The sequence below is a fragment of the Bos mutus genome, chromosome 11 (assembly GCF_027580195.1).
Source record: "Bos mutus isolate GX-2022 chromosome 11, NWIPB_WYAK_1.1, whole genome shotgun sequence".
NCBI classification, from domain to species: domain Eukaryota; kingdom Metazoa; phylum Chordata; class Mammalia; order Artiodactyla; family Bovidae; genus Bos; species Bos mutus.
The window spans coordinates 12146189-12170698 of NC_091627.1; the positions used below are offsets into that span (position 1 = coordinate 12146189).

At 38.9% G+C, this 24510-nt stretch overlaps 1 protein-coding gene across 6 annotated transcripts in view; it reads left to right on the forward strand.

Annotated features, from left to right (window-relative positions):
- The window catches only part of DENND1A (DENN domain containing 1A), a 533349-nt gene that overhangs the window by 286437 nt on the left and 222402 nt on the right, over positions 1 to 24510 (forward strand). For all 6 annotated transcript variants that reach the window (XM_070379017.1, XM_070379021.1, XM_070379022.1 and 3 more), the window contains one exon: positions 19646 to 19746. In XM_070379017.1, coding sequence (XP_070235118.1) covers positions 19646 to 19746 — 101 coding nt within the window. The remainder of the gene's footprint in view (positions 1 to 19645; positions 19747 to 24510) is intronic.

A 24510-nucleotide genomic window follows, 5' to 3' on the forward strand; every position in this document is an offset into this window, starting at 1 on the left:
TTATGCTTCCCCCAAATGAGTATGTTTGTTAACTAAAATTTATTGTGTTTACAGTTTTTTTTTTTTGAGGTAAAATTTATATAAAGAAATCGACTGTTAGAAAGGGTAGAAAGACCTTATTGTGGAAATTTCCCTATTGAAGGACCTATGGAAAGAATCATAGGCCTCTGATTTACCTATGTGTTTAGCTATGAATTCAAGGCACCTAATAAATGCAAACTAGTGAGACCATTAGAATTTTCCTTATGGCTTTCATTGTAATTTTATTATTTTATTTTTTTGGTATTGTTTGCTTGTCAGGTATGCACATTTTTTAATTGCCTGTTGGGTGCTAGGCTTATAGCACTAGTAGGTGATAGAAGCATGGCCCTTGCCCTCAAGGGAAAACAGCCCATAATAGACCTCTTCCTTTGTTTTGCACTTTATTTTGGACTGTAAATGTAGTTCATAATCTCAGGGCCTGAACACCAGACTGAGTTTCAGAATGAGAGTATTGCCAATCATTACCTCCTGATGAGACTGAATAGATTGAGTACATTTGAAAGAGTCTAGTCCATAACCAGTTACTATTGCTTTGAACTATTAAACTTGAAAGAGTCTAGTCCATAACCAGTTGCTATTGCTTTAAACTATTAAGCTTAAGTGTAACAAAAATAGGACATCATAACAGTGGAATTGAATTCTCTATGATATTACCATAGTATTTTTGATCCCTTAGTATGTGCCAGGCACTGTGCTAAGCCCTTTCCATCTATTAACTCATTTAATTGTCATACAACAGTTTGTAGTATGTTCTGTTATTTCTCAGTCTTAGAGATAAGTAAGAATGTACCTTTTGTGTGATACTATTTAGATAAATGTAGTGGATTAAACACGCAGTTATTTCTGCTCCTTCCCAAAACTAAAATGAAATAAAGAAGTAAATTAGCAAGCAAAATGAGCAAATGCAGCAGAAGTTTTAGGTATTAAGAAAATTCTTTACTCATTTTATGCCAATATTCAAAAACTAAGGTGAAATGAACAGAAAAATATAATTTACCAAAATTGAATTAAGAATAAATATAAAAATTGAATTTCCTATTTCTTCTTAATAAAAATTGAATAGGTCATTCAATTTATAGAAATTTAATCTATACATAAAAAATTTTTTTCCAAAACACTCAGCCCAGATGGTTTTACAAGTATGTTTTATCACAGGTAATTTCAATCTTAGACAAACTTCTTAAGAGTCAAGAAAAAAGAAAGAACACATCCCAGCTTTTCTTGTGACACTTGTATAATTTTGACATTCAGCTGCATGAAAAGACACACACAAAAGAGAACTTATCAGCCAATCTTACTCATTAACATAACTGTAGAAATCTCAATCTAAACAGTAGCAAATACATAACAAATATAATTCATAGTAACTGACTTGATTTTATTCCAGAAATGTAAGCCTGGTAATACTAGAAAATCTATTATTATAACTCACAATGTTAACTTATTGCAAGGGGAAATTCATATGTTGATAAATGAATATTCAGTAGAGAAAAAGCATGACCATGTTCATGAATAGCAAGACTCATTATATTGAAGGCATCATTTCACTCCAAAATGATGTATATTGTAGATTGCATACATTTCTATTCAAAATCCCAGTAGGATTTTACATAGTACTTGGCAAACTGATTATGAAACTAATGTGGAAAGCCAAAGGAAGAGCCAAGACATATTTGAAGAAAAAGAATTGTTGGTAAAGCTTGCTTTGTGCTTAGTCGCTCAGTCATGTCCAACTCTTTGGGACCCCATAGACTGTAGCTCACCAGGCTCCTCTGTCCATGGGGATTCTCTAGACCAGAGAGTCTCAACCCACTTGAGTGCGTTGCCATGCCCTCCTCCAGGGGATCTTCCCAACTCAGGGATTGAACCCAGGTTTCCCTCATTGCAGGCAGATTCTTTACCGTCTGAGCCACCAGGGAAGCCCAAAGCTTGCTTTACCAGACATCAAGACTTTATATGGAGCTATGGTAATTAAGATACTACTAATGGCATGTGCCTGTGTGCATGCTCAATCTTGTCCAACTCTTTGTGACCCCATGGACTGTAGCCCAACAGGCTCCTCTGTCCATGGGATTTGTAGGCAAGAATACTGGAGTGAGTTGTCATTCCGTTCCCCAGGGGATCGTCCCAATCCAGGGACTGAACCCCAGTCTCTTGCATCTCCTGCACTGGCAGGTGGATTTTTTACCACTAGCTGTCACCTGGGGAGTAATGGTGTAAGGATACACAAATAGACTGGTAGAATGGAATAGAAATTGCAGAAACAGATCACATGGTGTGGGTTCTTCATATACTGCAGAGGTAGCATTGTAAAATCTGGGGGAAAGGATGGACTTTTCAATAACTGATTATCCACACAGGAAAGGTAATTTATGTCTTATACAACATGCAAAACTGAATTCCAAATAGATCAAGGCAAAATTTTAAAACTGTTAGAAGACAAAATAGGAGTAGATCTGTGATCTTGGAATAGAAATGGATTCAGTTAAATAATTCAAATTATGCATTGTATAAAGAGAAAGGTTAAAATTGTGAATTTTTGTCATTAAAAAATACCATTCAAAGAATGGAAAGACAAGTCACAAGCTGAGGTGAGATATTTGCTATATATAAAAGTGACAAAAGATTAACATCTGGAATATATGAAAAACTACACTAAAAAAAGCAGAAGACAAATCTATCAATAGAAACATTGGCTAAAAGCACAAATGGACATTTCACAGAAAAAACACAAATGACTAATAAATATATGGAAAGATGCTCAACCACATTAATCGCAGAAAAGCAAATTAAAACTACAGTGATTAAAACACTAGGTTTGCAAAAATTAGGTGTCTGATAAAGCCAAGTGTTATGTTGCAGATGTACTAGAGAATTTCATGTACTACGCTTTGAAGAGTATGTGGTACAGAAGTATTTGCATATGCCCCAAACTGAGCAGTTCCACTCTTGGGCAGAATTGGTGGGGGCGGGGGGGACTGTATGCACATACCTACACACTGTTTTTGATCATGTAATAGTGGGATACATGTGCAGCCACGTTCATAGCATAGTGTTTTGTTTTATAAATCCGGCCCCCATAACCATCAACAGAGAACTCATAAATTGTTGCATAGTTGTACAGTAGAATACTGTGTAAGTGAAGATGAACTCCACTGTCAATATGATTGGGCCTCTCGTGCAGAATTCTGCGGAAAAGAAACAAGCTACAAAAGAATATCAAATATGATTTCATTAATATAAAGTTCAAGTAAGAAAAACTAAATGTCATATTATTTAAGGATGCATATACAAGGAGGGGCAATTATTAATACAAAATATAGGTAGTAGTTTCCTCAGAGAGAGTGAAAGGAGTACAGTTGGGAGGAGGCGTACATGTGACATCAGAAATATTGTTTTCTGTCTTGAGCTAGGTTAGGGATCAGCAAACATTTTTAAAGGGGCCAGTAGTAAATATGGTCTTTGATGCAATTACTGGACTCAAGGGCTTCACAGGTGGCGCTAGTGGTAAAGAACCCGCCTGCCAGTTCAGGAGACATAAGAGACGTGGGTTCAATCCCTGAGTTGGGAAGATCCCCTGGAGGAGGAAATGGCAACCCACTCCAGTATCTTTGCCTGGAGAAGCCCATGGACAGAGAAGCCTAGTGGGCTCCAGTCCATGGGGTCGCAAAGAGTCAGACACAGCTGAAGGGACTTAACATGCGCACAGCACGACGTCGTCGTTTACAGTCAGTAAACTAGTGAGAGTGACTCTTCTAAGAAGCTGTATTTACAAAAGTAGAAAGCACACCAAACTTAGCCTTTGGGCTGTAGTTGGCCAACTCTAAACAGGTGCTGGGTTTTGGAGTCTTAATTTTTTCTCTTTTAAATGTTGCTTATATGGTATATGTGCTTTTATATGTATATATATTTCAGAATTCTTTAAAAGTTTAAAAAGCAATATTATCCCCATTTTACAGAATGACCCATTCACTCAGAGACAGGGGTTAACTTGCCTAAGGCCACATGGTAGTCATAGAAGAAACAGGCACATAGGTCATTATGATGTAGTGTCAGGGGAAGGGAGGTTTTGGCTTCAGGAATTCTTTGAAAGTTAAAAAGTCCTTTTTATCATGAAATTTTACAATACAGAGATAGAGACAAAAGTCATTGTATAAACATTAAGAATCAGACTTGCACAAGATTTCACAGTGGCAGTTCTAGAAATGAGAAGATAGTGAAGCAGTGCCTAAACTTCTAAGGGAAAAATATTTCTTACCTAAAATTCCATCTTTATCTAATGAAAGTGCTCAGGAGAGAGTGGTGCCAGCCCCTACCACACCTGTCAACCTGTGGTAGCTAGTCCTCCACTCACCTTCTCTGTTGTGGATGAACTGTCCATTCTCTCCAGGCCAACCATTCCATGTGTCCACCTGACTTCATTCAGCAAATAGCTTTTGTGGCACTGCCATAGGTACTGGTAATACAGCAGTGAACAAAATAGGCAAAAGTCCCTGTCCTCATATGAAGCTTATGTTCTAGTAGAGTAGATCAGTAAATGAGGTGGGTTAAAAATACAGAATAGTAGCTAGTTCTAAGTACAAGGAGTACAATAAAGCAGAGGAGGAGAGTGGATGACGACTGGTGTGGCAGGGATTGCAGTTTAGATAGATGACCAAGAAGGGCCTCATAGGAAAGCTAATACTGCAGCATCCTTCTTGTCACCTTACGGAATTCCTCCAGCATTGAGCTTTCTCAATCCTGCATCTTTTTTTTTTTTTTTTCTTTACTGGTACAGTCTTAAGTACTTACCAGCACAGTATATTGTCTCCCAAACTTCAAAACAAAACATCCTTAAACACATCCCTTTTATCCCATTTCTTTTCTTCCTTTTAGAATAAAATTCCTCAAGAGAGTTACTTCTGTTTACTGTCTAATTCCTCTCCTCTCATTCTCTCCTCTGTCTTGTGTTGTGATTTAGCCCTTACCTCCAATGAAATAGCTTCTGTTTGGTCACCAGTGACCTCATGTCAAATAAAATGAGTTGCGAAACTCCTAGAACAGTTTGGCATAAGATGTATGTATATGTTTTTGATAAATTATTAATATCTATAATGGTAAGTCAAAGATTAATGTTTAAAATTTTAAATTAAATACTTTTTAAAAATAAGGAGATAAATATTGTGTTGAATGTGATTACTTTTGATTAAGGGTAAGGGATATCATGAGACGGGCTGCTATTTGTCAGTAGTATAAGCCTTTAACACTTTTTGTTTCGTTTTTCAGGCTATAAACACATTACTTTGGCTTAAAAACTTTTAAACAGACAGTTGATTCTTAACTGAGTTCTAAGTTTTACTAATGGATGGTGGATGGTGGATATCTCTTTAGGGAAGGAGAAGGTCTTCTTTTACCTCATAGGGGATCAGCAACATCCTGATCTGTTTTGTGTTGTTTCTCTGGGGATAAGTAACTGAGTAGACATCCCTTTTATCCAAGCCTTTGCTGCTGCTGCTGCTGCTGCTAAGTCGCTTCAGTCATGTCCGACTCTGTGCGACCCCATAGACGGCAGCCCACCAGGCTCCTCCGTCCCTGGGAGTTTCCAGGCAAAAGTACTGGAGTGGTTCGCCAATGCCTTCTCCGAGCCTTTGGACCTCTTCAATTTTAGAGTTTAAAAGCTTTCTAATTGTTGCCTTTTACTTACTCAATACTGACTTTTTATTATCTTTTTGATGATGGAAAATGCAAAGAATACTGTAGCCTGAAGTTTTTGATGACCCTCTCTTGACAGATCCAGATGTGGCCTGCCATACCTTGACAAACCACATTTTTCTCAATTTTGTTTCATACAGATGTAGGCTTGATGCTTCTCAGAGCCATCAAGCATCTGAAAGATAAAAGCTGTTGAACATCCCAGAGGGCCATGTTTCATAAAACTGACTGTGTGTCAATAGAGACAAACCCAGCCATGTTTAGTTCAGAGTCAGGTAATATTCATTTCAGGCTTTCTCTGTCAATAATGTTGTGATATTCTGTGTAAGAAAAATGTTAACTTTTTGTTCTTTTTGTGCAGTGTGTATTGATTGTTTTCCTTTATAAATGATAAATAGGAAAGATTTAACTACATCTTGTTCTCTAATGTAAATGCTTCAGTGAGATTTCTTCTAGCACAAAGGCCCCATTTTTCTTCCAGATTTTCATATCTGAGTTTAACTCAAGATTGTTTTTTGGTAACTCTTGTGGATAGCAAGTAAGTCTAAAATAAGACCTTTATAGAAATAATATCATCTAATTGCAACAGAAGTCCTAGAAGAGCAGTATTATCCCCATTTTACAGAATGATCTGTCCACTCAGAGAGATGGGTTCTCTTGCCCAAGGTTATGCCCTAGTCATAGAAGAAAAGGACATGCTGGTGGGTCATTATGTGCTGTGTCTGGGGAAGGGAGGCTTTGGCTTCAGAAAAGGGAGAAACAACCAGGAATTACACAGATCAATCTTGGCCCCTTCAGAGTGCTTGCTGTGGGGACCAGGTTATATTTATTGGGTGTCACCTCTCAAACAAACATCAGAATCCTTGTGTGGGAACTGTCACAAGAACCAGAGGCATGTCTGTCACACTTAAGAGATGCTTTTTAAAACAAGTTCTTAGGAAGGAAGCACAATTTGGTGGCAAGGCTGTTACCTAATTAATTGAGCCTCCACACCTAATTATTTGTGTGATACCCACAACTATGAAAATAATTACTATTTTTCTAATAGTATGTTATGTCGTTTAATCACTCAGTCGTATCTGACTCTATGACCCCATGGACTATAGCCCACCAGGCTCCCTGTCCATGAAATTTTCTAGGCAAGCATACTGGAGTGGGTTGCTGTTTCCTTCTCCAAGTATACCATGTACAGAAGGAAAAAAAAAAAAAAAAAGCCCAATATCTCTCCCTGTCAATTTCTTCCTATTATCCCAGAAAATGTGTCTTGGCAGGACTTGATGGCCTGGAGAGTGGTGGGTGATATTTCTTTTTTCCCCCAGCACCCTCAGTTGTGGCCTTAGTAGACACTTCAGTGTTGGTGTGAAGGGATAGGGAACTTCCCAACCTTGTTCCAGTCCTGTCCTATCCACTTCCATTCACAGCATCCACTGTTTTAGCACCACCTGGTCTTGTGACCTAAGAAGAGTCAGTTTGTGGACTAGGGAATTTTTCAGATCTTGGCTTCATCTTTACTTCTTTCCTGATCAGATCTACCTGGTCATGACTACCCTGACTTGTAGAGTGGGCTATGTCCCTAAATGATGTGTATAAAGCTTTTCTAGCTCTTCTGGGCTAGAAATAACTAATCCTGTTTGCTTATCTGGAGCCCTTGAAGCCTAGATGGGAGTGGCAGCCTAAGAAGGTTTGAAATACTGGACCAGAGCCAGAGCCTCTTTGCCTGCATACTCCACTCTGCATGTTCCAGCCATCGGAACAAACTGCATTATTTTGTTTCAAACTGTGCTCAAGGGAAGCCAAGACCTTGTAACTGGAAACTTACCAAACAGAGAATTCTAAGACTAAATTTAGTGTTCCATTTAAAAAAATAAAATAAATTGAACATTTTGTTTGTTCATCTTTTATATGTTAAAAGAGAGATTAACCTAGTTCACACTAACAACCTAAGAAGAGTATTCAAAGAAGTGAGAAGAAAACTAATCCCTTTTGGTGAAGAGGGAAATCCTTAACAAAATGTAACGAAGTGGCATGAAATACAGACTCTGCAGCCAAACTTTCAAATAGCATAGCCTCTCTAATCTCCATCACATAAAATTTTATTGTGGCTCAGAGAATATTAAAAACTGTTAGAAATAAATGAAAGGAACTTCCATTGGCAGGAAATAGAAAAGATTGGTATGTTTTATTTATGTGGTTTTTCTCTGGTCTTTAAATGTAAATACACTTAGCTGCTTTTTGAACTAGGTTCTTCATTTATTATGTGCGAGTTCCTTTTCTCTTGTTCATGTTAGACTACAAGAATGAAGAACATTGATGTTATAGAGGATGTATAAGCTATATAATATATAGAGTAACAACAGTTTAATTTGCAGTACTTTAAATATTGCTGTGACTTCAACCCGTCATGGTCTCCCTACTTGTTCTTACCTTCCTCTCCTGCCCTTCTTGCTTCAACACATTGAGCACATGTTTTGGACTAGACAGAGGGTTCAGATTGTTAGTGATTCCCAAATGCTGATCCCTGAGTTAGTTGTGTTAGAAATCACTCAGCTTATTAAAAATTTAAGTTCTCAGCTACAAAAAGGAATGCATTTGAGTCAGTTCTAATGAGGTGGATGAACCTGGAGCCTATTATACAGAGTGAAATAAGTTGAAAAGAAAGACAAATACTATATATTAACGCATATATATGGAATTTAGAAAGACGATACCAGTGATCCTACATGCAGGGCAGCAAAGGACACACAGATGTAAAGAACAAACTTTTGGACTCAGAGGGAGAAGGAGAGCAGGGGATGATTTGAGACAATAGCATTGAAACATGTACATTACCATATGTAAAATAGATGACCAGTGCAAGTTTGATGCATGAAGCAAGGCACTCAAAGCCGGTGCTCTGGGACAACCGCAGAGGAATAGGGTAAGGAGGGAGGTGGGAGGGGGATTCAGGATGGGGTGGGACAAATGTATACCTGTGGCTGATTCATGTTGATTATGGCTAAAATCATCACAATGTTGTAAACTAATTATTCTCCAATTTAAATAAATTAAAAATAATAATAAAAATTTAAGTTCTTGGGTACCACCTCTAGACATTCTAATTCAAAAGGTCTAAGATGGGACTGTGGAATGTCTATTTTTTTAAAGTTTCCCAAATTACTGATACATAACCAGATTCAGGACCAGTTCTCTAAGACAGTATTTATTCTTTGATTATTTTGCATCAGTAGAGTCCTTTTCATCTTGAGACTATATAATAAGGGCTGATTAAGTTTGTTTAGAAAGCATTTCTGAGTACTGCTACTGCTGCTAAGTTGCTTCAGTCGTGTCCTACTCTGTGCAACCCCATAGACAGTAGTGCACCAGGCTCCGCCATCCCTGGGATTCTCCAGGCAAGAATACTGGAGTGGGCTGCCATTTCCTTCTCCAATGCATGCATGCATGCTAAGTCGCTTCAGTCGTGTCCGACTGTGCTACCCTATGGACAGCAGCCCACCAGCTCCTCCATCCACAGGATTCTCTAAGCAAGAATACTGGAGTGGGTTGCCATTTCCTTCTCCATTTGTGAGTACAGATTAGCACTAAAAAATTATTTCCATATTTCTGAAAGAGCTCTGAGTCTGTGGGGTCGCACAGAGTCAGACACGACTGAAGCAACTTAGCAGCAGCAGTCTAGAACAGGAAAGAGCTAAGAGTAATTTAATCTCTCAGTACTGTTGGGTGCTGATGTAGTCTACTAGGGTAGTTTTAGATACATCTGTATAAATGGATCTAGAGAGGTGATGTTTCTTTTCAGCCATTGCATTGAGAACATTGGCAGAGTATCTTGTGTATTATTTTAGTGGTGTAGTCAGTTTGTGAAATAAATTGTATGTTCCTTAATGGCAATCCACTCCAGCACTCTTGCCTGGAAAATCCCATGGACGGAGGAGCCTGATAGGCTACAGTCCGTGGGGTTGCAAAGAGTCGGACACGACTGAGCGACTTCACTTCACTTTCACTAGATTATAGGATTAATAACTTTTTTATATGACTCTTTTAAGAATCAGATCTCTACCATAAAGCACTAAGAGGTGATATTCAAGTCAGTTCAGTTCAGTTCAGTCGCTCAGTCATGTCCGACTCTTTGCAACCCCATGAATCGCAACACGCCAGGCCTCCCTGTCCATCACCATCTCCCGGAGTTCACACAAACTCATGTCCATCGAGTCAGTGATGCCATCCAGCCATCTCATCCTCTGTCGTCCCCTTTTCCTCCTGCCCCCAATCCCTCCCAGCGTCAGAGTCTTTTCCAACGAGTCAGTGCTTCACATGAGGTGGCCAAAGTACTGGAGTTTCAGCTTTAGCATCATTCCTTCCAAAGAACACCCAGGACTGATCTTCAGAATGGACTGGTTGGATCTCCTTGCAGTCCAAGGGACTCTCAAGAGTCTCCAACACCACAGTTCAAAAGCATCAATTTTTCGGTGCTCAGCTTTCTTCACAGTCCAACTCTCACATCCATACACGACCACTGGAAAAACCATAGCCTTGACTAGATGGACCTTTGTTGGCAAAGTAATGTCTCTGCTTTTTAATATGCTATCTAGGTTGGTCATAACTTTCCTTGCAAGTCACTGACATCTTAATATACTTGAAAAAGCCCTAATGGCACTCACATTGGCAGACATCTGTGTGGAGTTTGTTAACACAATTGGAGCACCTACTGTGTGGTCAGAAGTCAAGAACTCAATTTTTTTTTTATTTCTGCAAGCTGAAAGCATGGTCACTGATGAGCAAATGAAGTATGATGTGAGGTTAGACTATATCATTGGGAGTTCATATAGACCTTGTGAAAATTCATGTATTTTCTCTTGTGCTGTCTTGCTATCTATGTGTTTTCCCTGCTAGATGATTCAGACAGCCCTGCTTCTGCTAGCTTTTCCCAAGAAAAAGGACAAGAGGAGGAGAGAGCACCAGGCTTCAAGTCAAGATGGTTTTGTTGAAGTTCTTCCTGTGTAACTTGATCCTCCCTAGCCATGTTGCCCCGGGAAACTTAATCTTTTCAGTAAAAAGAAGGTAGTGTTAATACTCCCCTCAGAGTTTTTCAGAGATATGAAAGCCAGTAGCCCATTGCTGGACACATACTACTCATTTAGTAAATGTTGACTCTGAATCCTAGTTTTTTGGGGCAATAAACTGATTGACTTTCTGAAGCAAAGAAGGCGATAGAGATCCTGGAAGAGCTCTGAAGATTTAATTAGTACAACTGGTGAGAGTAGATGGTGAATGAATCCAAGCAACAGAATAGTCATGGCAACTCGTATGAGATTTTCCATATCCACCCACTTCTCACTAGTCACATAGTCATTGACTAAATTGTCATTTCCTGTTCAAATCTCCACAGGCATTACTGCGTAGAGCTGGAGTGGCCTAAGAAACTGCTGTGTTCATTTGACCCAGCATTACCACCAGAGCAGACTCCCAGGGAGCAAGACTAACTGCTTCCTGTCTTCATCCTTCCAGGTTCTGCCCTCCTGCCTCTCTCTCTTTTTTTCTGGCAGGCAGGCCTGATTCTTGCCCCAGGCAGAATTAAAGATTCCTTCTTTATATGCTAGCGCACTTGAACCTATGTTATAGCACCTCTTTCATAATGCTTTTGTGTTGAAGTTGATTGTGTGCATTTTGATCTTTTTCTCTCTATTTTGAATTGCTTGAGGGCATGGTGTGTACACATAGTGTATACTCGGTAATTATCGATTTAATTCAGATCGTATCACAGAAGCAGTTTCCTGTGAGCTAAGAGCACAAACTCTGGAGCTCATCTCCCTAAGTTTATAGCCTACTTCTGCCACTACTGTGACTTTACACAAGATCACACAATATCCAAGACCTTGACATCTAGGAATCTTAATATCCTCATCTATAAATGAGAACAACAATGCTACCTACTTTATAGGGCTACTGCTGCTGCTGCTAAGTTGCTTCAGTTGTGTCTGACTCTGTGCGACCCCATAGACGGCAGCCCACCAGGCTCCCCCGTCCCTGGGATTCTCCAGGCAAGAACACTGGAGTGGGTTGCCATTTCCTTCGCCAATGCATGAAAGTGAAAAGTGAAAGTGAAGTCGCTCAGTCATGTCCTACTCTGCGCGACCCCATGGACTGCAGCCTACCAGGCCCTCCGTCCATGGGATTTTCCAGGCAAGAGTACTGGAGTGGGGTGCCATTGCCTTCTCCTTATAGGGCTACAGTGAAGATTAAATGAGTTACATTGTATATGTGAAGCACTTAGAACAGTGCTTGGCAGATAGTAAATGCTTAGTAAGTGGTCACTGTGATATCTGGTCATAGCTTCAATCTTTCTGAATTCAGTGTTACTTTCTGAGATTGAATTTATCTGACAAAACTATACAGGGGGAGTTTTGTTTTTTTTTTCCCTGTGCCTTCAAATCTAGTAACTCCTACTACCTCAAGTTTTCTTAGTTTCTTTTTCACATATGGGATTACTGATAGCTAGGTATTCATGATTCTGTGTTCAATTATGCTTCCTTTCTTTTAAAAAATGTGATTTCTTTATTAAAGCAGTAAATTAGCTAAATACAAATTATGACCTTGGAAATATTTTCAAAGAAATATAAATATTCACTTATGCTAGACTTGAGGTGGAAAATAGATTTTTTTTCTTGAGTGCCAGCTGGAACTCACTGACAATGGTTGCACCTTTTCAGGGATCTGCAGGGCACGTCCTGACTCCAGGATCAATTAGACTGTCACAGGCACAGAATGGAGAAGTGGCTGTCCATGAATTAAAATGAATTGTTATCAATCCCAATGTAATTTTATCTTTTGTCTCTATTATCTTACAAAAAAGTCCGCAGTTTCCCACGTGTGATGCTGCAGGCTTATTTACACATAGTTTGTAATACCACAGAGTCTGCCTCTGCTTTGGTAGCTAAAACTTTTCTCTGATGGTTTTAATTGCTTTGATGTTTTGAAGTGTCAGATCTTGGCGTGAAACTTGTTGCTCTGGTTAATAACTTACTCTGATCACTCTAGTTAGTAAGTAGCTTTAAGAACAAAGAGGGGAGGGCGGGAAGAGACGCGATTGAGTAGGCAAGTGATTGCCTGGGAAAACTTCCTCCTGGTCTGGATGATCTTTCTCTTAGTGGAAGGCACTCAACTTGACTCCATGGTGCTATGTTGGTTTTTGTGGAAGTTTTCCCCCTCCCTTTCCCCAGAGAATAGTGGAGAAGCAAGCGGTAAGATGGGTTCCACCCAACTGAAAGAAAAACTATTTGAAGAAAGATTGACCTTCCAACCCCACAAAAAAAAAAAAAAAATACTGAAGCATTGAATTTGACTTCTAAGAAAAGCAGAGCATTCTTTACTCTTTTCCTTCTTTCTGCTCGCATGCCCACTTTCTGTCTAGAATAGCTGAAGGCCTTTAATTTCTTAGGTTTTCTAAATTCTCTTTCCCCTAAAGCATCTTGGATAGTTTCTTGAAAAGTCAACTCTTCCCTCACTAACTATAGTAAATACAATTGAGCCATTTATAATTAAAGGTTTTTCTGATACTCTTCGAAGGTTTGAGTACATTAACTTTCAGAGTCCCTGAAGGTTTTACTGAAGACTTTTTGCTGATCTTATAGTGGGTTTTACATGTGAGAGTAAAATAAAAATCAAAACACTCTTTGAATCACATTGTCTGAATCACTGCACCATTTACTTCCTTATGACTTGAAAGGTGCCTTATAATTAAATAGAAGAATCTAGTTCTCAAATTGAGAAAGCTAACAACTTTTGTAAGATTCATACAGTTTTGTACAGTTGTTCTACATAAGATTATCCTTGGCTGAAATAAGTAGACTGAAAAATGACCCATCTTTAAGGTTAATAATCTGATATTCTTTCTATATTCGTTTTATCAGTTTCCTGATGTTAGGGTTCAGAGGAGAAATCCAGATGCCTCTAACCCTGTGATGAAGCCGGTGTCAGTTTAATCTTTTAACATTCTGAGTTCTTGTATTTGAAGAATGACTCTGACCATCTGATGATCTGATTTTTTTTTCCTTTTTTTCAACTTTTGAAACTTGCAATCTCAATATCTTTTCAGAATTTAGCTTCTAGTTATGATATATTAGGCAGTTTCTTAAATGTGTGATAATCTTGTCTACCATTCCTCATGATGTTAAGGTGAAGGCATTCTAACATTCCCCAAACACTTACTCAGCACCTGCTCTGTATTAAGCATAGTTAGAGATAAAGAGAGGATCAAATGTGGTCTCTGTCCTTGAGGAACTCACATCTTTAGTCTCATGCCCGTAGTCTCCTAAGATTATCTACCTCTGAGACCTTTAGAGTGTCAAGGGCCAAGCATGGAGGAAGGCTGTACCCTCCACAGTCAGGTGATGGAGATGAGATGATTGAAAGGTGGTGCTTCCCGGAGACCACATGAATCTCAGGTGTGCCCGTGATTGCAGAGATGAGAGAGCAAGACCAACTTTGAGACAGTCTGTTGTCCTTGTACTTAGTATGGTTGAGGAAAGTGAACTGGGGCAGAGGAGAAACATTCTTTATGCCAAAGGGTAAGCAGTTCCTCTAGATCAAAGTTGTCAAAACTGAACGTGGGGACAGGGATCATGTAATCTAACCTCTTGTTTTCTATATTGAGACCCAGGAGTGGAAATGACTTGCTCAGATCAAAAAGAGATTTAGTGGATGCTCCATGAAAATGTGTGAAAGCCAGACTTTCCAGCAGGACTTTCCAGTGCCCAAATGGGAATGTAAACCTTTCCCTTTAACACTTGTTACTTCATTGTCTAGAATTTCCTATGGATTAAAGATACTACACTACCTTACTTAAATGTAACTTATCCTCAGGAAATGATCAGCTGTATTTGTTTTTAAAATCATTTTCTGTTGATTGGTATTGTGCTTTTAGATATTTGATCATCTAACAGCATGGCAAATTCTACATAATTTGGCCATGCCAACAGGGACAATATGTCACCTAGTTCAGAATCCTGAGCCTGGTGTATTGGCACAGTATAGACACTCAAAACATTCGTAGTTAACTTTTGTGTTGTGGAGGTGCCTATTATAGTCTGACAGACCTGGAAATGTCTCTTACTACAGAGTCCCGTCTGTCACTTACAAGCTGTGTGGCCTTGGGCAAGTCATTTCACCTGTGAAACTGTTTTCTTATCTGTGAAGTGTGGTGTTGAATACATATGTGTACACACAGACACACACAAACTCCTACCTCTAAAACAGTATTTTGCAAGATCCTAAACACCCAGGGGCTTCCCTGGTGGCTCAGTGGTAAAGAATCTGCCTGCCAGTGCCTGCAATGCAGAAGACGTGGGTTCGATCCCTGGGTCAGGAAGATCCCCTGGAGAAGGGCATGGCAACCCACTCCAGTATTCTCGCCTGGGAAATCCCATGGACAGAGGAGCCTGGTGGGCTACAGTCCATGGGATCGTGAAGAGTCAGACACGACTTAGTGACTGAACAACAACAACAAACCCCCAGGTGGCGCTAGTGGTAAAGAACCCGCCTGCCAATGCAGGAGCTGTAAGAGAGGAGGGTTTGATGCCTGGGTCAGGAAGATACCCTGGTGTAGGAAATGCCAACCTGCTGCAGTAATATCCCTGAAATATCCCATGGACAGAGGATCCTGGTGGGCTATAATCCATAGGGTCGCAAAGAGTTGGACACAACTGATGTACTAAAGTGACTTAACACGTAAACCCCTGGCAGGGTGCCTGGCACATACACTGTTGAGATTCCTTTTTTTCCTTAATGAAGGTCTCTTTACTTTTATTCCATGTTAAATTGCAGGATTCTCTTAGGAGTCAGTTGGATTGGTATCTAAGATTGTGACAATCTGGGTATTATCCCTAAGAAATACCTCAAATTAAAAAAAAAAAAAGTGTCTCTGATCTTTCAAACCCTATCCTTGATTGCTCTTCATTCGCATCCTACCTCCACTGCCTCTCCTTTCTCTCCCTCTGCCTCAAAGGAAACTATGCAGCCAAAAAGAAAGCTCCAAAATCAGACTGACCTTGTGCACCTTTAATTGAGGACAGAATTTGCTAAAAGTGCGTCCAAAAACCCACCAGTGGTTTACTTTACAATTTGTGTCCTGGCTAGACTAGCTGTTGGCTGTGTAATTTGTCTAGTTTTGTCTGGAGTCTTAGACTATTCAGCTGCTTTAGGGCAAAATCTTTTGGGGTGTCATTAAATGGGATTGATAATTGGCTTCTGATGAATATTCATTGTGACTAATGACTTTGGGCAAATTTTACACATACTATCTTTCTATTCTCCCACTGAGTGAGATTTTGATAGGATCATTTTCCTCAACTTGCACTTCAATTAAATATTCACAATACCCCCTTGTTGATGACAATCCAAATTATATACTTTCATTACTTTTAAATTTTGTATTCTGTAAGGAATGAGCGTAGTCCTTTAGGACTCTTATTTTTTTTTAATAGGGTTGGTTTTAGAGGTTTGTTTTTTTAAAGTAAGTGGCTAATGATAATGTATGGAATATATATTATTTCTGATTAAGCAAAGATGTATCATAATGCTTTTCTGTGGTCCACGTAGCCATTATTTCTAAGAAATGATACACATTGTGTGTGTCATTTAGTATTTTGGAAAAGAGCCAAAGAACTCTTTGTTTGTTTGTTTGTTTTTTAACCAAATGGGTAAGAGCATTTTATTATAGCTGCAGAGATTTGGCACTGAGAAAATTTCCCAATGAAAATGATGATCAGACATCTTAAGTTTGATTTTTAGGAAGGATAAGTAATTTTAAAACCTTGTAATTTAGCTTGCTAGGTTTTTTTGGGTTTTTTTAGGCTAAAGAGACATGAAAAGGACATTGTCTGAAGATAAGATCCGTGCCGCTGTGTTGCTTGAAATAGGATTTAGACTCAAACCAATTTAAACTAAAAAGAGGCCGGTATTCAAGTTCTGTCTTAACCAGGAACATTCTATTAAAAGACTTTTTCAAAGAGAATTACTGGTGAATACATATGATGATACCACCTTGTATCTGGGTGGCACCATACAGATTTTTAAGTGCTTTTATTTATTTGGTGTGTTGTAGAGTTACAGAGTAGGCATATTATTAAATAAATGGATGGATGAATCCATTGACTTGATTTTCCAAAAGTAGTGTATTTGTATGTCTAAGCTTACTGTTATTATTTTGGAATTTGAGTCTTAAACCCTATTCTCCGAGACTCATGAAAATGGTGGTCAAGGAGCATGAAAAACCAAGCCACTAGCTGTCTTTATGAGTATATTCTAAGTGGGAATTGTTTTTTATTTATTCAATAAATATTGCATTACCTAGCACATAAACGTGTATATATGTGTATATTTATTGTGCCACTGAGCATAAGAGAGACAGGGTCCTTCTGCCCTTTACAGTGAGAGGACAAACCCACACAGTTATAATCCCATCAATAAAGGAGACACATGCCCAGCGGAGCCATGCAAAGCTTTGCAGAAGAAGATAGTGAACAGACTCTAGGGTCATGGATCTGGGCCTGTGGGAATACAGAGGGCAGGAAAAGGAGTACATATCTACTCGTAAATCTGCAAACAGTTTATTCCAAGGATAAACCTGGAGAAGATTGCAGGGACTGTGGCTGGAGATGCTTCTCTATAGGTAGATGGGGAGCTGCAGACACGAAGACATGCCTGTTCCAGGTATGCCCCCAAGCACATTCAAAGCAGGATGTTACATGACTGGACCTGCACTTTAGAATGAGTACTCTGGCACTTGGTTAAAGGATGGAGAAGAAGAGAGCTGGGATTGAAGGCTGATGTAAACCCTCCAGCCTGACTTCAGGGTGGAGTTGGAGTAAAGTTGGTTCATTTTCCACTCACTCAACACCAGCAAATATTTTTTATCTCTTCTAAGCCCGAAGATATTAGTCATGTATAATATGACAGACAGCCTTTTTTATGTGGAAACCTACCAAAATGGGTTGAGAAAAGATGGATTAAACCTACAAGCCTTGTCAGAGTCACTGGGACTTGCTTTTGAGCGCTTGTTGGATGAGCTCCTGTTCATGGCATGTACCTGATTTAAAGAACAGGGTCTGGAGGGAAAAGGAGGGGAAAAAAGTAGCAGCCTTGGGTTTAATACACAGCTCTCACAACTGTGAACCATCAGCAGAATATCCAATTTAAAGCTGTTCATGTTACACTAACCTCTGGGATTCTTTTAACTGGGCCTTGCCGCGTCACTCTTTTGCCACGTAAATGTCCTTCTGTCAGCAAAGGCTGGTTAACAGCTTCCAAAAGAAGAAAAGTCCTCATGGGAACAGGCTTCCCAGAAACCGAAGAAACATTAAAGAAAAAAGACAGAAAGAAACATGTGTTGTTGGCTTTTGTCACTTCATAGCCCTATCTCCAAAGGTGTTGGTTTTTTCCTTCTTTCACTGTATTGAATTTTGTAGCAGTTTTATTCCATCGTATCTTCATTTCCTAATTTTTCTGTTATATCAAATACTGATTGTGTCATATATGTAACTCTTAAGAAAAAAAAAGAAATATGAAATAGAGACAGGCCAAAAAAGGAGGGAGTGGAAGGATGTTAGTAAACAGTGTTGGAGCCATTGATTAACTCTGTGGAAAAAATAAATTCTCACCTTAGCCCTTAAACCAAAATTAATTCCAGATGGATTAAAGAGTTAAATGCTGAGGAAGAATTTGAAGGACTTAGTATAAAAACAGTGGAAACCATCATGAAGGGAAATATTTGCCCATGTAATTATTTAAGCTTTCTCTTTACCCACAACTTCAAAGAAAGTTAAGCATAAATTATTTTCAAAAACCCTTACAAAAGATTACTGTCCTTTGCATATCCAGAATTTCTTCTAAATCAATTAAAATATACTAAATTCTCTTTAGAAAAAGTGGACTAAGAATATGAACAGATCATTTACTTAAGAAATATAGTTTAGAACATATAATAAGATGTTCAACTTCAGTCATGATCAGAGAAGTAAAAATAAAATGAAGATAGGTACAGTGAGGTACAGAGAGGCCAAGCAGTCCAGTACATGGCTGGGGGAGTATAAAGAGCCTCAACCCTTTATCTATTTATTCTATGAATACATTTATTGTATTTGTATTACTATATTTGTTAAGTGCCTTAAAATATTTATAACCTTTGTCTTTAAATTCTGCATGTAGGGACCATATATAAAAGTTATTGAGTTGATCCAAGTATATAACTTAATGATGGAAGAGTGCTTAAATATAATATGAGAAATTCATTGGGTGGCATTAAAAGATATTTTCTAAGAATACTTAAAGATATGGGAAAACGCCAGCAAATAATATTAACTTAAAGGGAAAGTTAACACTGTGTTTACAGTAATCCTGATTTTATTAGAAAAGTCCATATATAGGTAATGGGTTTCCCAGGCAGTACAGTAGTAAAGAATCTGCCTGCCAATGCAAGAGAGGCAGGTTCGATCCCTGGGTCAGGAAGATTCCCTGGAATAGGAAATAACAACCCACTCCAGTATTCTTATCTGGAAAATTCCATGGACAGAAAAGCCTGGCAGGCCATAGTCCATGGGGTCTCAAAGAGTCGGACATGACTGAGCACACACATACACATGTATGAATAATATACCAAAATGTTAAGTTATCTTCAGATGGTGAAGACTTTAATCTTTTTCTCCAGTTTCTAAATTTTCTACTGTCATTGTATATTAGCTTCATAATCATGAAAAAAAATACATTTTTTGGAAAATGAAGCTCTTATTAAGTTTGATTTAGGGTTATTGAGTTAACTTATTCTAAATATGTTGATAAGTATATATTTAATTTTATTGTTGAACTCAAATGAGTGTTTCCCAACTTCAACTGTTTAGCTCTGAATCTTTAATCTCTGTTGCAGTTGACTGCCTGCATCCACGGGTCTGCTGCGATGCTCTACCCCATGTTCTGGCAGCACGTGTACATCCCTGTCCTGCCTCCACATCTGCTGGACTACTGCTGGTAAGGCCACTGCCCACCCTGTCCTCTGCTGTTCCTTCTCCAGAGAATGATCAGGCATCTCAGGTCAATAACTTGTAATGCAGTTGATGACTATAAATTAAAAATATTAACTTCAAAGTGATCTGAATTTTAGATCACCAGATTGCACTGGCCTGTTTGTTTCCAAACAGCTTTGATATACATCATGGCGTTCTAGAGAGTTCAAGTGGGTAGATAATACCTTCCCCATTCCTTGGTGTAGGGAAACCAAAGCACCAAATAGTTGTGTGATTTTTTTTTTCCTTAAGACAAATTGGAAACTGGTGTCAGGAACAATCGAGATCCCCAAGGTCTTCAAGTTTCAGCTATGCCCTGGCACGTTCTGTAAGACTTACCCTCAGCTGTGGTTTGGGAGTACAAGCCAGGCTTCAAAACACTCTTTTGAGGGGAAGTCTTTTGAAGGAAATTTCACTATTGAGTGAAATGTGTTTTAGTTGAAGAAGGGAGGGAGGCTGACTTGGAATTCTTCCTGGAAGAGGCTTAGCTGTGTCTTGATGCTTCAGGTAGGAACTCCAAGGGGCTTGGGTGTGCAGGGATTGGTGGAGCTGAGAAAGTCATTGTAGTCCCTCTGCCTCTCTCATGGTACAGCTTTCACTTTCCATTACTTGGAAAGTTTTGATTGCTAAATTGTTATCTAGTCTAAAACCAGCAGCTCAGAGTCCCAAAACTGAAGACGAAAATGCTCCATCACTCACATCAGTGATAACAATGGTTGCCACATTTGAATCTCTGCTGTGCCTCCCTCCTGTCCCCTCATCACTTATTGGACCATCTCTTTACATCTGTGATCTCATTTTATTCTTCCAGCAACCCTGTAAGGCAAGTATTATTAGCTCCATTTCACAGGTCGATAAACCAAGGCCGCAAAAGATTTAGTAACTTTCCCTAAAATAGATGTTGTTGTTGTTCAGTCACTAAATTGTGTCCAGCTCTTTGTAACCCCACAGACTGCAGCACACCAGGCTCCTTGTCCTTCTCTGTCTCCTGGAGTTTGCTCAGATTCATGTTCATAGAGTCAGTGATGCTGTCTAACCATCTCATCCTCTGCTGCCCCCTTCTCCTTCTGCCCTCAGTCTTTCCCAACATCAGGGTCTTTACCGATCAGCTGGCTGTTTGCATCAGGTGGCCAAAGTATTGGAACTTCAGCATCAGTCCTTCTAATGAATATTCAGAGTTGATTTCTTTTAAGATTGGTTGGGACTCTCAAGAGTCTTCTCTAGCACCACAATTCAAAAGCATCAGTTCTTCAGTACTCAACTTTCTTTATGGTTTAACTCTCACATCTATACATGACTACTGGAAAAACCATAGCTTTGACTGTAGGGACCTTTGTCGACAGAGTGATGTCTCTGCTTTTTAATACTCTGTCTAGGTTTGTCATAGCTTTCCTTCCAAGGAGCAAGTGTCTTTTAATTTTATAGCTACAGTCACCACTATTCCATTTTTATAAAAACAAACAAAAATTATGTGTGTATATATATATATATAAAACACAAAAATTAGATACACACAAACAAACATATAGAGAGGCAGAAATCTGGAAGGAAAGACACCAAAATGTTAACAGTGATTTGTGTTGTGGGGGAGAGAGAAGAATTCTGCATGATCTCTATAGTATTTTCCATACTTTCACATATTTCTAACAATGAAAAAGTATAGTTCTGTAATTGAAAAGTTTCATTAAAAAAAAAAATCAATGTTTATTCTGGCCAGTTGTTACTTCCAGCCACCATCTCAGGTCACAGCTCTCCTTTCTTGTTTGTATAGAGGATTTATTAGCTGTTTCACTTTTTCCTGTGGAAGCTGACCCACAATCCTCTTTTCAGCTTCCTCTCAATCTCTAACCCTCTCAAGGACTGTTACCAGCCTGACCGAGAGCAGTGGTGCAGCAGCTCTAACCAAGAAGGGAAGACTTGGCAAGGACAGTTGCCAAGCCCTTGTCACCCCAAACTTTCACTCTAAAAGCTCATAGTTGAGGCTTGTTGATTTTTAGAGCCCGAGTGGGTTTGGATTAGACTCTGTATTGGAAGTTTCTGTTTATGTGATTGTAGTCTCTCTGCTGGTCTCTTGTTTTCATGAAAGAACTTTTTGACATTTAACCATAGGATGATTACAGGCCTTTGGGGATTGGTATCTGTTTATTAACTGCAAGATGTAAGAATGATGAAATAAAAGACCCCAAGAGAAAAAAACAGATCCTCTATTTAAGGCTTGATTTGATCACCTTCAGCCTGCTACCACTGCTTTGGTCAGAAACTACAAATGTCATGAAATTTGAGTCAATGCTAATAACTTTATTCTGTTGTGCTTGGTGACTTTCACCACTGTTGAGTTTAATCCTTGGTGGTAAGAGCCAGCAGGGATAACCAGCATTTTAAGTAAAGTGCTAGGAGCCTGAAACATGTAAATTTGAAGGAGGTTTGTTCCTCTGCAGATGATTTAAATGTTAAGTATATCCCCATGCAGGGGATACACGAAATGGAATCTGAAAACTATTATCTCCTGTAGAAATGAACTCTCAATTTACTCACTGCACAGGAAGGGCAGATTCTAGTCATTTTCACTGCCAGCAGGTGCCCTTTCTATGCATAATAGACTTCGCAAGTGTAATTAACACATGAGGACCACTGCTGCCAGTTTTTCTTCAGGTACATGCTGCTAGGAGTTTTCAGGACAACAGTGTAGGCTGTAAGAGCTTTTTACATTACACTTGAAGATAAGGTGTTCATTGACTTCTGGACAAAGACATGCTAAAATAGGGTTGAACCCAGACCCTACTATTGGTTTCATAGATCATAGTCCTTGGACCCAGAAACCCTAAGAGCTGTAATGTGGGCCTTTGGTAACACAGAAGCCAGTGTAGCAAAGCTGTGGGATGCAGTGAGTACATGGAAAGTATGATGCTGAAACCCAGCAATTATGTGGAAGACTAATTGCACATTCACAAATACAACAACCAATTATCTAAGTTAACTTTAATTAGAGCTATAATCACAGATTTTAATTATCTGAAGAAAATCCATTTAATACAAATAGTCTGCCTTAAATATTTCCTAAATTAATTTTTTTCATGTTCCTTCCCATTTTTGGAGAGAGTGGTAGAAAAAGTGTCTGAGCTTTATATTCAGAGAGGCCCAAGTTCAAATCTGTTTCATCTCTTAATAGCTGTATAACCATTAAAAGTCTATCTTACCTCTCTGATTTGGCATTTGTTTTCTGTAAAATGGGTTTGATTTACTTACTTTGAAGAATGGCTTTAGAAATTAGAGATACTGATATCAAGTGGCACATAGGGGCCGTTTAGTAAATGGTGGTTGCTCTTATTATGGTTATTATAAACATGGGACATGGGTTTTGGTTTCCAGAAGGTTTTACTCACATCAAACGTTTTTCTTGTTTCTGCTGCCTTGTGAGCTCAGGGAAAAACTTTATAATTCATCTTCTCTTTTTACCCATCAGATTGTTTTTATTTTGATTTTTTTTATTTAACTTGGGTTATTGTATGGTTGTTTTCATTTGCAGCTGTGGCATAAGAATGAAAAGAAAAGAAACAAAAGCAGATGGCAGAGAAAACGAAAGGAGTAAGACATTTCCAGCCCTTATGAATATTTAAAAACATGTGCTGCTGGTTCCTTTCTACTTTAGAGCTGTGCCATTCTCTTGATTTTGAAAGTGAAAATGAGAATGTTCCCTACCTTGGCTGATGGCAGTCCTGACCTCGGCCAGTATTGGAAAAGCCTTCCTATTGTGGGGACAAAGGGATACACTTGCTGATGAAAATCAGCATTCCCTTTCATAATAATAATCACCATAGATGGAGTACAGTGTGCAAGTCAAGCTCTTTATAAACATTACTGCAGATCTTTAAAATCAAACTGTAAGGTAAATATTGGGGCTTCCCAGGTGGTGCTAGTGGTAAAGAACTTGTCTGCCAATGCAGGAGACGTAAGAGACGCGGGTTTGACCCCTGGGTCAGGAAGATGCCCTGGAGTAGGAAATGGCAACCCGTTCCAGTATTCTTGCCTGGAGAATCCCATGGACAGAGGAGTCTGGTGGGCTATAGCCCATAGGCTGCAAGGAGTTGGACATGACTGAAGTGACTTAGCATGGCATGGCACAAGGTTAGCTCTATTGTATAGATTAGGAAACTGAAGCGCAAGGAAGTTTAGCGACTTACCCACCATGACACAACTAGGAAATGGTAGAGCCTGCACTTGAAATCCAAGGCCATTTCATATTAAAGCTTTCCTTACTAATGTCCTTTAAAGAATTAGAGAATAAGATGTGCCTGTCACCAAGATTTTGTGGAAAAAATTCTTTACATAGGCTTTTTGATGAATGGCTAATAATTGTGGACTAATGTTATCATTCATTATTATTCATTCAACAAATATTTATAGAGCACTTATTCTGTACCAGGCACTATGCTAATTAAATGTTGCTAATAAAAGGTCCCAATAGAAGCCATATGGTATTTTCCACGTAAATTCCCTTTTTTCCCTTAGTCCTTCAGAAGTAGTCCTAAATAAGGACCAAATCAGTTCTCAAATTGAATTGTACATTTGGGTTATTCTGGATACCTGTTAATGTATTTCTAAATATGTGATAAAATATTTCCAAACAGATCAGGACAAGTTCATATTTCCCCCAAAGGGCAGCCAGGCCAAGAGCCAAGTTAGTAGCTAACGCCTGATTTTCTTTGAGGGTATGACTGAACTAAAAAGT